Source organism: Salmo trutta, chromosome 8 (genome assembly GCF_901001165.1).
Source record: "Salmo trutta chromosome 8, fSalTru1.1, whole genome shotgun sequence".
Classification (NCBI taxonomy): domain Eukaryota; kingdom Metazoa; phylum Chordata; class Actinopteri; order Salmoniformes; family Salmonidae; genus Salmo; species Salmo trutta.
Window position 1 is genome coordinate 17695231 of NC_042964.1, and position 16276 is coordinate 17711506.

At 38.8% G+C, this 16276-nt stretch overlaps 1 protein-coding gene across 1 annotated transcript; it reads left to right on the plus strand.

Moving 5' to 3' along the window:
- Positions 1 to 2567: 2567 nt before the first annotated feature.
- On the plus strand, positions 2568 to 8095 carry LOC115198338 (immunoglobulin alpha-2 heavy chain-like). The gene is made up of 4 exons (XM_029760228.1): positions 2568 to 3614; positions 6351 to 6716; positions 6860 to 7210; positions 7772 to 8095. Exons 1-4 carry the CDS (start codon positions 3557 to 3559, stop codon positions 7894 to 7896), a joined length of 900 nt encoding a protein of 299 aa, XP_029616088.1. The 5' UTR covers positions 2568 to 3556; the 3' UTR covers positions 7897 to 8095.
- The last annotated feature ends 8181 nt before the right edge of the window (positions 8096 to 16276 follow it).

Consider the following 16276-nt stretch of genomic DNA (forward strand, 5'->3'; position numbering starts at 1 on the left):
AACACAGTGCCAAATCATGTGGTTAATACCCTGCATGAATATGCTGGGAGCTAACCAACCAGGTACAATGTTAGCTAGCTAACATTAGTCTCTAACTAGAAAAGCAAATGGCTCTGGGATACAAATAATAACATCAGCTAGGGAGCCAGCCAGCTAAAGTTAACTAGCTAGCTAACAGTACACTTTATCTTGAAATGAAACCCCTTTCTGTCAAAATTAGAAACATATAATATCTGAAAATGTAGCTAGCTAACGCTAGACTATCTTACCTGTATACATCATCATGCATGATGGATGCGTCTCCCTGTCACGAATGCCATGCCACAGTTGCCTTTAGTTTGAAGATGTAATCTGGAGACAAGTTTTTTTCTCCATCTCTTTAGCTATCATATTCTAATTCCACTGATTTCAAAATATGATCCTCCAGAAAGTGGAGAACAACACTTATGCAGCTCCACTACACAATAAAAGTTTATTTAAAAGCCGCGTTCGACAGGATTACCAACACAGACTGACCAACCCAGACTAATCAGCTCAAATAGACAGAAGCCTTCTATATGGCAGACCAATCCGAACCCCTCTCTCGGCATGTTCAGCCCAGTCATTATGTTCTTTTTCTGTGGCTTAAGGCTCATAACGTAACAATTGTATTCATATTTATAGATGGCATATAAGTTTGTTATTAAGGCACATGAATGCTCACATGTTCGAGAAGGCATTTCTGCAAAAAAAACGCTCTCCTGTGAAGTCGTGACTTGAGACATACGCCTAGTTTCCTGAATCGGGTCGCATATTTTCTTATTTTTTTGTCAGAAATGCCTTCCTGAACATGTGAACTTTCATGTGCCTTACTAAAAACTTGTGTTGGATCTGTTAACATTATAAAGATGAAATTATGAGCTCTGAGCTATACAGGAAGATAGAAATGACCCTTACTGGTTGGTCATGATTGTCTGACAGATGAGTCCTGAATGGTTTGTCATGTTACAGCGTTCTGTCTATATCAGAAAGGGGGCTTTGTTGGTCAGTATATAGATAATCTTTGCTAACACAGATTTTTGTAAATATCTAGCTTTGGACAACTGCCAAAGTGTTGCTACAGCCCTCAAAAGCATTGCTTCCCTGAATATAGCTGCGTATAAGTAGAGAGACTACTTTCTGGAGGACAATGCCATGCTGACTCGCATGTGTTCACATGTGTGGGTGGGACTAAGGCTTAAGAGGTTGTGAACAATGCTATATGGACCTAAACAAAGAACAGCTCTCTAAGAAGTGTGAAAAGGTCATTTTCTCCTACTTGCCCCCTTAGTGGAATAACAAGTTTATAAACTTTTAAAGCAGAATAACTTTCCAATGTTTCCTCCAACTACAGTGTATGATATAGAACTTTGAAGCTCTGAATCTTCACTTTTCATAAAAAATAAATATATCACTTACATTTGATATGAGCGTCAATAGAGAAATCCAGACACATATAAAACACAGGAAATCAAGTTTGACTGTACTGGGACTTTAATGCGTATACAATAGTTGGATGCACAGGGATTGGATGAATGCAAGTAACATACTACATATACTCTGTTGACATTGGCCTTAGCTTTATTTATTATTTTTCCTGGTGGTGTAGAGGATGATGAATATGTTCAAGCAGCAGAGAACTCCAGTTCTTAGGATGTAGAGAAGGACCAGGATTCTCATCTGTGGATCAGCAACTGAAATAACAAGTATTCTCTGGCTAGGTTGCTATAAGTTGCTGGTTATTTATATTCTGTGGCACTTTCATTGTACATCATATTACTTTATTTATAAAAGATTCTCACTTAAAATAACAGAATAAACATACCTTCTTCACAGTGCTCTGTAACGTCCTTTTCGGAATCTTTGTGACCTTTTGGACGATTAGGAGAGTTAAATATGTGGACGATTAGGAGAGTTAAATATTCCCACTGTTATTTACACTGTAGTACAATAGTATTATATCTCCAACGTTTTCCTCATATACATGTTACATGTCTGATTCCTCATATACATGTTAGTGCATTTCGAGTCATATCAGACAAGTTGTTGAAAAGATTAACTTTGACCTTCACGACAGTCGCATTGGTGAAGAAGATGTATTTATCAAACATTCCACAGAAGTACAGACCAGAATCAGCTTCATCCAACTCTGTTCGTTTGAGGAAAAATATTCTATGGCTGATTAACATTTCCATATGGCTGGGCTGAAAAACTGTGCGATGCTGGACAGTTGGCTCAGAGCTGTACATAGATGTGATGCATAGGGGTCTGAGCCGCTGAATTGCTTAAACCAGCCAACGTGTCCTGGAGCTCCAGTGACATTGGTGCACTGAAAAGTGACATTTTCTCCAGGATGGTCCAACACTGAATGAGGAGGAGAGACAGACACAACAGGGGTCAGGCCTGAAAGAAAGAAGACAAAGGTTTAGAAACAATCCCAAACATAGAACTTTCTGTTCATTTATGCACTACTATACCTAACCTAGTCTCAACTATAAACCACATAATCGTAATGACTTAGATAACTTACACAAGCCATAGAGGACAACAGCTGATACAAATATGTGTGCCATTCTGTGTTTAGATCTACACTGCCAGACCATGAAGGAAGGACTACATCTTTAGATGAATGTAATTTGTGATTAGGAGCGGGACATGGTGAGAGCCATAGCTGCATACATTGACCACAGACCATTTTTTCTTATCAGCAACCACTGATTTTCCACTCTTGCATTTGGTTTGAGAGAGCAAAGGATACAATAATTTAGTTGTAGGCTGTAGTTCATCATCATAGAGGTTCCCAGAATTGTACCATTTTAAGTTGCTCAAACATAGTGTATATTGTCCATTTTAAAGTAATGATGTTTAAGTAAAGGGGCTAGATGACAGCTAGTAAATATTCAAAATCTGTTTTCACAGTGATGACACCCAGAACAGTTGCGTTGAATAATTATGTTGGGCGGGAGGACCCCCAGGTATGGGTAACTTTTGGCTGGAGTTGGTGGTCATTGGCCAATAGGGGGCACTCTTCTGACTGCACCAAGTAAATCAGTGAACTGAGGAACTCTTGCGGTTGGTAGGAGCATTAGCTTGTAGTCCACCAAATGTATACCTTAAAGGGGATTGTCCTTTGAAAATGAAGGCCAGGCTTTAGCTTAACTTCATTTAAGACAACAGTATCTGTCCTCGTTTGAAATTGAAGGCCAGGCATTAGCTAAACTTCATTCTTCGTCCAAAAAAAGTGACATTCTGAGCTTCGCTGCATTATATTTGAAAGCATTGATCATAGAAGATAAACATAATAGTGTCAGCCCAACAGGACGCTCAGCTCTATCCATCCGGTCTCTTTTAATCTGGGTTAGGTGAAGCCACCACAGGGGCACATAGCCTACCACTGGGGAAACTAGAAAATTCTGCTGAAATGCTAAATGACATACCATAGACTATAGAATGCATCTCAGAAACTAAATAGCCTCATTTGAGAAGTGTTGTTCTACAGTGGTAAACTTTTCCACAGAAGACACAGGTTTTGAAGAGGATGACAGCTATTAAGATGTTTGCACCACTGTGCACATTTCTTCTTCTTGGAGAGATGGGTAAGTTTTATTTACTTTATTATGATGGTATGTTCAATAGAACAACATTTACAAAAAAAACTCCAACATGTTTCAGCATACCCTTTATCAGGGAGTGCAATGGTACAATTTATTTAATTAACATTCATGGACACTTTGAGGCAACCTAATCTTGCAAATCAAGTCAAATGTTATTGGTCGCATACACATATTTAGCAGGTATTATTGCGGGTGTAGCGAAATGCTGGTGTTCCTAGTTCCAACAGTGCAGTAATATCTAACAATACACAACAAAAACAAAGGTGTCATTGTACGCTGATTATTCCTGTTTTCTTTTAAATCCACAATTTGGAGGATCTAGAGGATCTAGATAATTTCTGACCTCTCTGGATTACATCCAAATGATGATAAATGTACTATATTACATATTGGATCACAAAAAATTTAACTTTTACATTACCGTGTAGTTTCCCAATAAAATTGTCTGATTGTGATGTGGACATACTCGTTATTCATATCCCGAAAGAAAGAAAGGATCTCACTAAAAAACATTTTTATAGAAAGTTAGCAAAAATAGATAAGATCTTGCTACCATGGAAAGGAAAATACCTGTCTATTTGTGGAAAAATCACCCTGAATAACTCTTTAGTCATATTCCAGTTGACCAATTTGCTTATGGCCTTGCCTACACCTAATGACTTGTTTTTGAAATTAATATTAAATCAAATTTGATTTGGAACTGCAAGCCAGACAAAATTAAACCGGCCTATTTATATAATGAATATGAATTCGGAGGGCAGAAAATATTAAATATTATAGCATTAGACCTCTCACTAAAGGCTTCAGTCATACAAAAGTTATACGTAATTCTGAATTGGTTCTCTAGCAGATTAGTAAGAATGTCTCACCCAATGTTCAAGAAAGGCCTTTTTCCCTTTATTCAGATTAGAACCTCTCACTTTCAGTTATTTGAAAATGAAATAATCTCCAAAATTTCGCTATTTTTAAAACAAGCCATAGAAAGTTGGTTGCAATTTCAGTTTAATCCACCAGAAAATACACTAATTGATAAAAAAAACAATATATTTTTTAAAATAAATAAAAACGGTATAATCTTTGTAAATGATATCATAAATAGGACTGGCGGAGTTATGTCACACATGCAGCTAGCAAAAATATATGGAAATGTCTGCTCTACTCAAAACTACAACCAACTAATTGCAGCATTAAGTCAAAAATGGAAGAGGCAAGTGGAAAGAGTAGAAAGTAAGGAACTTTTCTGTCGACCCTGCATTAAAGGCCAAATTTGGTTAAATTGTGATAAATAGAAACGTGTACCAGTTTAATTTAAGGACCAAAAAATTGACAGCTGTACAATGTAGATTGCAAAATATTTGGGAAGAGATTTGCGATGTACCGATTCCATGGCACGTAGTTTATGAACTGATACACAAAACGACGCTGGATTCGAAACTTTGAGTTTTTTAATTTCAATTATTATACAAAATTCTTGCAACCAATACAATGTTAAACATATGGGGGATACAACCATCCCAGCTCTGCAGATTTTCCTAAAAAGAGACAGAATCGTTAGATCATTTGTTTTGGTACTGTCCATATGTAGCTTGTTTTTGGTTAGAGGTTCAGGAATGGATGGAGAATTGCAACAAATACCTGGAGCTAACTCTGCAAATAACACTGCTGGGGGATTTGTCATAGATCAATAATAAAATAATACTCTAGGCAAAAAAAATATCTTTATTTTACAATCTGTAGAAACTATGAGAATAGAAAGACTGGTGGAGGGCATGCCAAGACGCATGAAAGCTGTGATTGAAAATCAAGGTTATTACACCAAATATTGATTTCTGATCTCTTCCTAAGTTAAAACATTAGTATTGTGTTTAAAAATTAATATGAACTTATTTTCTTTGCATTATTCTAGGTCTAACAACACTGCATCTTTTTTGTTATTTTGACCACTTGTTATTTTCTGCAAATAAATGTTCTAAATGAAAATATTTGGGGGAGGAAATTGGAAGAAATGTTGTCAGTAGTTTATAGAAGAAAACAAAAATGTTAATTTTACCCAAACACATACATATAAATAGTAAAACCACAGAAACTGATCCTTTTGGAGTGGTCTCTTCATTTTTTCCCGAGCTGTGTGTGTGTGTGTGTGTGTGTGTGTGTGTGTGATGGGATGTATAGACAGTATGGACAGAATATGTAGTATATCTGAAGAATACGTAGTATAGAATAGTACAGTGGGGGGAAAAACTATTTGATCCCCTGCTGATTTTGTGGAAGAAATGGAATGGAAGAAACACAAACAGAAATGGAAGAAACACAAAAGAACTGTCAATATCCCTCGGCCTGAGGTTCCATGCAAGATCTCACCTCGTTATCTCACCTTGTTATTCTGTCTCTCACTGTTCAAATAAACCTACTATTAAAATTATATACTGATCATTTCTTTGTAAGTGGGCAAACATACAAAATCAGCAGGGGATCAAATACTTTTTTCCCCCACTGTATATGCACATCAATAGTTAAACAGCATAGGCCTTGACTAGAATACAGTATTCACATATGAAAATGGTAAAACAGTATGCAAACATTTTTAAAGTGACCAGTGTTCCATGTCTATGTACATAGGCAGCAGCCTCTAAGGTGCAGGCAATACAATCTTTTAATGTATAATCTTTTAAGGTTTAATATATTTTTGTAAGATGTTTTCTTTTGTTTTATTTATAGTTCATGCGCTAGCTGGGACTGAGCCCTCTGCCATACAACAGGAGAATGGTCTCATGACAGCCAATGTTGGAGACACAATGGTTCTGCAATGCCTCTATAAAGGCGACATGGCCATGCATTTCTCCTGGTACAAGCAACCCTTCAGAGAAAAACCTAATCTCATCTCAACCATCTATAAGTATGACAAATGTGCTACATTTTACCATGAGTTTAAGGATAACCCTCGGTTCTCAGTGCAAAGCAGCAACGGCGTAAATCACCTCAGCATCTCAGACATAAAAAGCTCGGATTCAGCCACGTACTACTGTGGGAGCGCACACTCAAATGTGGTGGAATTTGGAAAAGGAACCATTCTCAATGTAAAAGGTATAGTACTGAGAAATGTATTTTGATATTTTCAGACATTCCCAAAAAATTGAATTGATAGATGAAGAGCCGTAAAAAAAGTTACATTTTGGATATAGTCTTACGATTTGCGATTTGCTGACATATATAAACACTCTTTTCAGGTTCAGAGTCCAACAGTAAGACTGTGCTCCAGCAGCATGTATCTGAGTCCGTCCAGCCAGGGGTCTTTGTGACTCTGAACTGTACAATACACACTGAGACATGTGCAGGAGGACACAGTGTCTATTGGTTCAGACATGGCTCAGGAGAATCCCGTCCAGGAATTATTTACACCCATGGAGACAGGAGTGATCAGTGTGAGAAGAGCTCTGAGGCTGGGTCTCCTACACAGAGCTGTGTCTACAACCTCCCCAAGAGGAACCTCAGCCTCTCTGATGATGGGACTTACTACTGTGCTGTGGCTTCATGTGGGGAGATACTGTTTGGAGACGGGACCAAGCTGGACATTCATGGTAAGTATAATATGCTTGTTTATTAACAATATACAAACATAACCCTTAGATATTACACTGTATTAGCCAAAACTATATTATATACAGGGTTGTGGAGCAACTGGGGAGTAACTGAATACATGTAACTGTAATCAGTTACATGTAATCAGATTTAAACAAAAACGTAATCAGTTACATTACCAGCAAAAATATTGCAATCAGATTTCAGGTACTTTTGAAAAACTAGATGATTAATTATTGGATTACTTGTAAATTCAGAAAGGATGGTTGGGGAAAAATACATTATAACACCTTTCTGTTTTCTCAATGACATTCAATTCAGCATTGAAAAAAGGTGCAAATTAAATTTGTTTTCATCTGATTGAGTCTGACCACGGGTCAGAGACCCCTATGATGAGACACCAAATGTGTTTGGGTAATCCAAAAGTTACGTTAGTGATTATAATTTTGGGGACAGATAACAAGTAACTGTAACGAATTACACTTAGAAAGTAACCTACCCAACCCTGATTATATAAAATTATACAAAAATGGGAAATATAAAAGGTTTAATTCTTTCAGGTGGTGACATTCAGGTTGCGACTGAAGTGGATATGAGGATCCTTGTTCTACTCTCCATCATAAGAACTGGAATTCTCCTTTGCTGTCTGACCATCATCTTCCTCATCTACCTCATCAGGAAATAGATCTATTCTATGATTCAGTTTCTCAATCCTTCAGCTATTACAAATGCAAATATGGTTTACTGTCTGTTCAAATGTTTCAGTACTCATCAGTTTAGGTGACATACTGTAAAAGTTAAATGACCGACCGGCTCATATCGGTCTTATGTAGCAACATTTTAAATTGTGTTTTTTACATTGGATAAAAGTAGAGACTGAGAGCTACAAAATGGTATATCATACACTGCATTTGAGGAACAATGGGAAAGTAATTCTGCTTTGAAAGTTGATAAACTTGTAACCTCTCCCTTTTGAGAAAATGGCCTTTGAATGTTTTGGTACCTACTGGAGAACTCTCCTTTGTCTACACCCATTCAGCAGTGTTCACACCTTCTTAAACCAGCCACACCCATCTCTTTAACGATTCACATATGAGGTCCTGTGCTAAACTGTGAGTAGTGTAGTAAAGATTAAGACTAAAAGTGGTAAAAGTAGTAGCCTATAATAAGGAAAAATCCCAGGTAAACAGAAAGTGTCCATATAAAAATATTTTACAAATATTAGATGATGCTTACCCAGACACACTTGTCTAAATTGATGGCTCATGTGAAAGAAATGCTATAACCCGCCGGCCACATCCAGTGGTGGAAAAAGTACTAAATTGTCCTACTTGAGTAAAAGTAAAGGTACTTTAATAGAAAATGAGTCAAGTAAAAGTCACCCACTAAAATACTAAAAAGTATTTGGTTTAAAAATACTTAAGTACCAAATGGAAAGGGAATTGCTAAAATGTACTTAAGTATCACAAATAAAAGTAAAAGTATAAATGTTAAAAAATTCCTTACATTAAGCAAACCAGATAGCACAATTTTAGCCATGGGCACACTCCAACACTCACCATTTGTGTTTAGTGAGTCTGACAGATCAGATGCAGTAGGGATGACCAATGGTTACTTGCATAGTAGCAATATCAGAAAAAAGATAGTGTCAATATAAATAAAATAATATACAGTTTGTACAAGAACAATATCAATAACGATATCAGTGATAGACGAGGTAGTTATATGTATACAATCAGGGGTAAAGTGGCTGAGCAGCAGGATAAAATAGTAGCAGCAACGTATGGTGTGTGTGTTAGGAAAGAGTCATCTGAATAGAGGCACTGCAGATAGTGCTGATGACTGGTCCGTCCAAACCATGCATGAACAAGGGAATCTATGCAGGGCATGTGATGTCAATAGCCTCTTTGTCGCAAAACTCCCTGATCTTCTCAAAAGATAAGTTTGTCTAGCTGTGTCCAGTCCAGGTGGTGCTTGTACAGGCAGACCATCTATGTTGCGCAGCAGCTGAAACCTGGTCCCGACTGAGTCCGAACGCTCCTTCGGCATCAACAACACCAGACTCCAGAACATCGAAGCTGTAAAACAGGAAATAACAAAAAAATTTGTAGACATTACAACCTTGCACAACATCAATTCACCTCCCAAGTTTAGATAAGAAGAATAACCTCATACAATGCAATGAAAATTATATTCACCTGAAGTGCTGGTACTGCTTGATAAGTGGCAGTGGCCTGAAGTACGGCGTCAAGTGTTGATGCCAGCCATAGCTTTCCCCCAGCACCGTACCATCCTCCAGTCCAACCAGTTGTGGGATGTTGACCCCTGTCACAGTGGTGTCCTTCACAACACCAGAAATCTCAGACAGTATTCACTCTGGTCTTTCTGAAGCGCTGCTTGATGAGGCCGAAGCACCAGTCGGGGGAAAACTTGGTGTGGCCTGTGATCAGGAAGTGAAGGTCCAGACTGTGGTGGAGCTTGGCAATGGTCCTCCTGGCACAATGCCAGAGCACAAACTTGTTCTTGTTTTGGCCACTGCAGTTATCACAATTCAGGTCCACACGTGTTTCCCCAACTTCGTAGTTGGTGAAGAAATGGTGCATGTAGTTGATGACTGTGCTGCTGCCTTTGCTGGATGACATCCCTTCATCAATCAAGTAGTTGACGTGTTGTGGTATTCCTTCACAGTAGACACCAAACAAGCCACACTTGCGGGGAGTTAAAAAGTAGATGGGACCTGACTGCACAGGGTCAGAAGGATAGTGCACCTGCAAACAACAAAATAACATTAAGATAAGTTAATGAAAAGAAAATATAACGTAACGAAAATGAAAATGTAACGTAAAACGTAATGTATGTTTTTAATGCATCATTATCAGGTAAGTTTCACTTACCTACAAATGTGCGGAGCAGCATCACTGCATACAGAAACATCATCTTGGAAACTGGAAGTTAAAGTGATAACACAAAGCCCGACTACACATACCTCTGGAAAATACAGAAATAATGTGAGCTCAATAAAAGTAGTTCCAATCATGTTGGAGGTCAATTAAATAATCAAAACGTGTTGTTTATGCTTTATATACCATGTGTTGTAATCAATTCCTTGTAGAGATCTGGAAATCTGACACGGCGGCTGGATTAACAACAAGGTCAACTTTATTTTGATGTATTGCACTTGTGATTTCATGAAAGTTTAATATTTATAGTAATTTAATTTGAATTTGGCGCTCTGCAATTTCACTGGAAATTGTCGAAATGGGACGGTAGCGTCACACTAATCCGCAAGAAGTTAAGGACATGAAAGTTCACATGTTCGAGAAGGCATTTCTGCCCCCAAAAAAACATTTTGATAAAAAATTAAAGTTTAAGTTCAAACGGCACCTATGAAGTAGTGACCCGCGACATACGCCTAGTTTCCTGAAACGGGTCACATATCTAAACTGCCTAGTCCATTTCACCTGTGTTTCAGAAGGTATTTACTCTAAGATAACTGACATTGTCCTCTACCTTGACTCAATTTATTGACTTGGCTTTACTGTAACTCTTATGCAAATTTAGATGTGCATTTATTAATTTACATCTACATCAATTAGCCAAACATGAGCCCTTTACACCATAAGCTAATATTTCCCTCTCCAACTATGTCCTCTGTCCTGTGTGTTCCAGATGGTAGCATGCATCCCATTGTATCTCAATCTGTGCGGACAGAATCGGTGACTCTTTAGGGGGATCTGTGACTCTGGAGTGCTTCTCCACAGTAAACTCAGTGTTATCCTGGATATGGCTGAAACACTTGTACCCATTTTAACAACCTCCTATGAAAAAGTGCAATTCCAGAAAGATTTCGCAAATACATCTCATTTTGAGCTGCAAATGGATGATGTTAGCTTTAATTTGACCCTATGGAATGTTGCCCATGCTGATATTGGATCGTACCATTGTTACATATTCTGGTATAATGAATACTATTTTGGAGATGGTGCATATCTCATGAGTCAAGTTACGTGAAGAAACAGGAAGTTTGGTAGCAAACTATGAGTTTCTTCCATCAGAATGCCTAAATGTTGTGTGGTTCTCTTTAGCCAATGTATAACTAGACTAAGCTGGACATTGAGGGTAAGACATTCTAAGAGCTGATAAAAAAAAGCTATGCATACAATTTTACATATTCTGATAATCATGTCTTCTCCTCACATGGGGAACCAGTTGTAGGTACAGTTATTATAAACTATATGTTGGGGTTTCTGGTCAGCATCCTTAAGAATTCCCTCATTTTATACGTATGTACAGTGGCTTGCAAAAGTGTTCACCCCCTTGGAATTTTTCCTAATTTGTTGCCTTACAACCTGGTTTGTATCATTTCATATACACAACATGCCTACCACTTTGAAGATGCAAAATATTTTTTATTGTGAATCAAACAAGAAATAAGACAAAAAAAAAGAAAACTTGAGGGTGCATAACTATTCACCCCCCAACGTTAATACTTTGTAGAGCCACCTTTTGCAGCAATTGCAGCTGCAAGTCTCTTGGAGTATGTCTCTACATGCTTGGCAAATCTAGCCACTGGGATTTTTGTCCATTCTTCAAGGCAATACTGCTCCAGCTCCTTCAAGTTGGATGGGTTCCACTGGTGTACAGCAATCTTTAAGTTATACCACAGATTCTCAATTGGATTGAGGTCTGGGCTTTGACTAGGCCATTCCAAGACATTGAAATGTTTCCCCTTTAACCACTTGTGTTGCTTTACCAGTATGCTTGGGGTCATTGTCCTGCTGGAAGGTGAACCTCCGTCTCAGTCTCAAATCTCTGGAAGACTGAAACAGGTTTCCCTCAAGAATATCCCTGTATTTAGCACCATCCATCATTCTTTAAATTCTGACCAGTTTCCCAGTCCCTGCCGATGAAAAACATCCCCACAGCATGATGCTGCCACCACCATGCTTCACTGTGATGATGGTGTTCATGGGGTGATGAGAGGTGTTGGTTTTGCTCCAGACATAGCTTTTTCTTTGATGGCCAAAAAACTCAATTTTAGTCTCATCGGACGAGAGTACCTTCTTCCATATGTTTGGGGAGTCTCCCACATGCCTTTTGGTGAACACCAAACATGTTTGCTGATTTTTTTCTGGACACTCTTCCGTAAAGCCCAGCTCTGTGGAGTGTACGGCTTAAAGTGGTCCTATGGACAGATACTCTGTAAGGGGTGCATAATCGGTGGCAGGGAAGTCAGACGCAGGAGAGCAGAACTTGGTAATAGCCGGAGCAGTTTAATAGCAAAACCCACGGCATAAAAATAACAAGACATTTGGGTACAAAACCCGTCGCGCACCAATCAACACGTGCACAAGCACTTACAATAAACAATCCCACACAAAGACATGGGGGGAACAGAGGGTTAAATACACAACAAATGATTGAGGGAATTGAAACCAGGTGTGAGGAAAAACAAGACAAAACACATGGAAAATGAAAAGTGGATCGATGATGGCTAGAAGCCCGGCGACGCCGACCGCCAAGCGCCGCCCGAACAAGGAGAGGTGCCGACTTCGGCGGAAGTCGTGACACACTCCAATCTCCGCTGTGGAGCTTTGCAGCTCCTTCAGAATTATCTTTGGTCTCTTTGTTGCCTCTGATTAATGCCCTCCTTGCCTGGTCCGTGAGTTTTGGTGGGCGGCCCTCTCGGCAGGTTTGTTGTGGTGCCATATTCTTTAATTTTTTTAATAATGGATTTAATGGTGCTCCGTGGGATGTTCAAAGTTTCTGATATTTTTTTATAACCCAACCCTGATCTGTACTTCTCCACAACTTTGTCTCTGACCTGTTTGGAGAGCTCCTTGGTCCTCATAGTGCCGCTTGCTTGGTGGTGCCCCTTGCTTAGTGGTGTTACAGACTCTGGGGCCTTTCAGAACAGGTGTATATTTACTGAAATCATGTGACAGATCATGTGACACTTAGATTGCACACAGGTGGACTTTATTGAACTAATTATGTGACTTCTGAAGGTTATTGGTGGCACCAGATCTTATTTAGGGGCTTCATAGCAAAGGGGGTGAATACATATGCACGCCCACTTTTCCGTTTAGAATTTTTTCCATTTTTTTTTATCAAGTTATTTTTTTCATTTCACTTCACCAATTTGGACTATTTTGTGTATGTCCATTACATGAAATCCAAATAAAAATCTATTTAAATTACAGGTTGTAATGTAACAAAATAGGAAAAATGCCAAGGGGGTGAATACTTTCGCAAGGCACTATATTTATTTTTCTACTTCTCAAGATAATCAAGATGGATTGCTGAACTACATAACGTTTGTTCTGGTTGTTATCGTTACTATCCTCATAGCAACACACATTTTCCTGATAGTCTTGTGGAGGAGAGGTCTGTAAAAATCTAAGTAGGGGAGAACAGGGACAAAATAAACACTTTACAATTACTAAGACATCGATCGAGCTAGTGACACCATATATTTTATGACAAACAACTGTGGGAGTAACACAGCCATGGGATGGAAGTAACAGCTGGCACAATATCTGTTATCTACATTTTTCTGATGTGTACTTTCAGTAAATGTACTATCAGCCATAATTTCATGTTTGTGTCGATTTGAATAATTAATGCTACAGGTTCGAAATTTAGGAAAATGAACCATGCGTCAGCATCGCAATGTTGCACAACCACAATATTTTGCCTTACAATATTAATCAGACAAAAATGGATGACATAATAACTATACTAACAATAATTTTCTCATCTCACTTTAATGGGAATGTACTGTTAATGCTTAGCCCTACCAATCAGTTACATTCCAGCTGTCTTTTTAATGCATGCTCCTTGTGTCTTGATAGAGTAAATGTTTTTATTTTCTTCACAAACGGGAAACTCATCATGGTTATTACATTTCCATGGCTTGACACAAGGTAATTGATACATATTTTTAACCACTAACCTGTCAATAAAAGCTTTTGTGAGATGCTGATCCATCGAGTCAAATGATTATTGCCTAATTCTAATAATGCCCTAATTTTCAAACATTGTTGATATTTTGCTAACATTATAAAAGCAATTTCAAATAGAGCGGACAATGGCCTGTGCTTAAACTTCATTTTATTTTATTCCAGGTCATCAGTTAACAATGTTACTTTTGTCCCTCCCATCTTTCCTGTAACTTCTCCCAGGCTATCACCCAAGACTTGCTAGCATGATACTTGTGACCTATGCTGTCATTTAATCACTAGATGTCTTAAGAAAATAACATTGTTGGAACCTTAACAACTCTAAACACAACTCTAAACACAACTCTAAACACAACTCTAAACACAACTCTAAACACAACTCTAAACACAACCGAAAAACTCTTCCGGGTCAGTTTTTTTTAATTACATCGCTCAAACCCACTTTTTGTTCATAACTCGGCGAAACATGATTGGACTGGACTGGGTTTTTTTGCAGGGAGCTCGTCCTCCGCATTAGAAATGTGTTGACTTAACACAGAAGTGAGAATGTTGTCGTTATCTGAGAAAATGAGCATGTTACTTTTGTCCTGTGTTACTTTCGTCCCGGCTCTCCCCTAGCATGCTTAAGTAGTGTGCCAACATTTAACTTTGTAATACTTCATACCAAATATATGATATATGAATGCCAAATATTAATGTAATGAATTAATATTATTTCATCTATGAATGCCAAACAAGAATACACTAAATGTATATGTTATGTTTTTGAATTAGGGGTGACCACTTCACCCACAGTCCAAGTGAGTAATTTTGCATTATACATATATATATATATATATATATATATATATATATATATATATATATATATATATATATATATATATATATATATATATAAAGTTATACTGCTTCACATTCTCAATGGAGTGGAGACTTCACCCCTCGGTGGTTGCCCAGATATGGGATCGGAACAACGAGGCCGACGTAGATCTTTACGCATTACGAGAAAAAAGGGCATTGTCTCCTGTTCTTCTCATTGAGGGATCTGAATGCTCCGCAGGGAATGGATGATTTGTGGAACGTGGTTATGACTCTACAGTCGGCGAGGGTTGTAAACATATGAGTGGTGCGCATTTTAGGATTGGTGTCAGATTAAAGGAGTTTGGTTGACATTTTGATGTTCTGGCAAGAGCTTTTTGAACAGTTTTCTACATTGAACATTTATGTGGCAGCCATCTCAGCATGTCACGTAGGGATTGATGGCTCTACCCCAGGGTCTCATCCTCTGGTGGTGCAGTTCCTGAAAAGTGAGCATCGGTTCAGACCAGTGTCTAAGCCTATGGCACCGACCTGGGATCTGGCTTTGGTCCTGGCCACTCTGTATTAGCCTCATTTTGAACCATTGGAGTCTGTGGACCTGGAGGTCCATTCCTACAAGACTGCCCTGCTCATGGCAGTTGTGGACATCTCCACGCGCTATCAGTACACCCTCCCTCTTTGGAGTTTGCGACTTACAACTCCAAGGTGATGTTACGTCCTAATGCAGCTTTTGCTTCTAAGGTCATGCCTATATCTTACAGCTCTCTAGCTTTCGAGCTGTTTCCCTTTTCATGTCCTCCATTTTCTTCTAGTGAGCAACGAAGGTTGAGTGGCCTGTGACCATTGCTTGCTCTGTGCACATATATTGATCGGCCCAAGGATATCCCCGTTTGGACCAGCTTTTTGTCTGTTTTGCTAATCCATCTTGGGGTAAGGCACTTTCTAAACAGAATCTTTCTCCTTGGCGTATGATAGCAAAGGGCAAGGTTTGCATAGCGGTGTACATGCTTACTCCACTAGGGGTGTGGCAGCTTCTTGGGCATTGTTCAGGGGCATGACAATTGGTGATAGGTTTCCACATGCCTTGTGAGGTTTCATCGCTTGGACGTAACTGCTCCCAGTCTGGCTCATAGTGTTCTTATGGCTGGGTCTGGGAGAGGGGGTTAGGCAGCATGCTGGTTGCGCATTTATCCAGGTTACCACAGTTCCCTTGTGGGATTGAGCCTTTGGCTGCCTTGGTGTCCTGCAGTGCACAGATTGCACATTTATCCGGGTTACCAC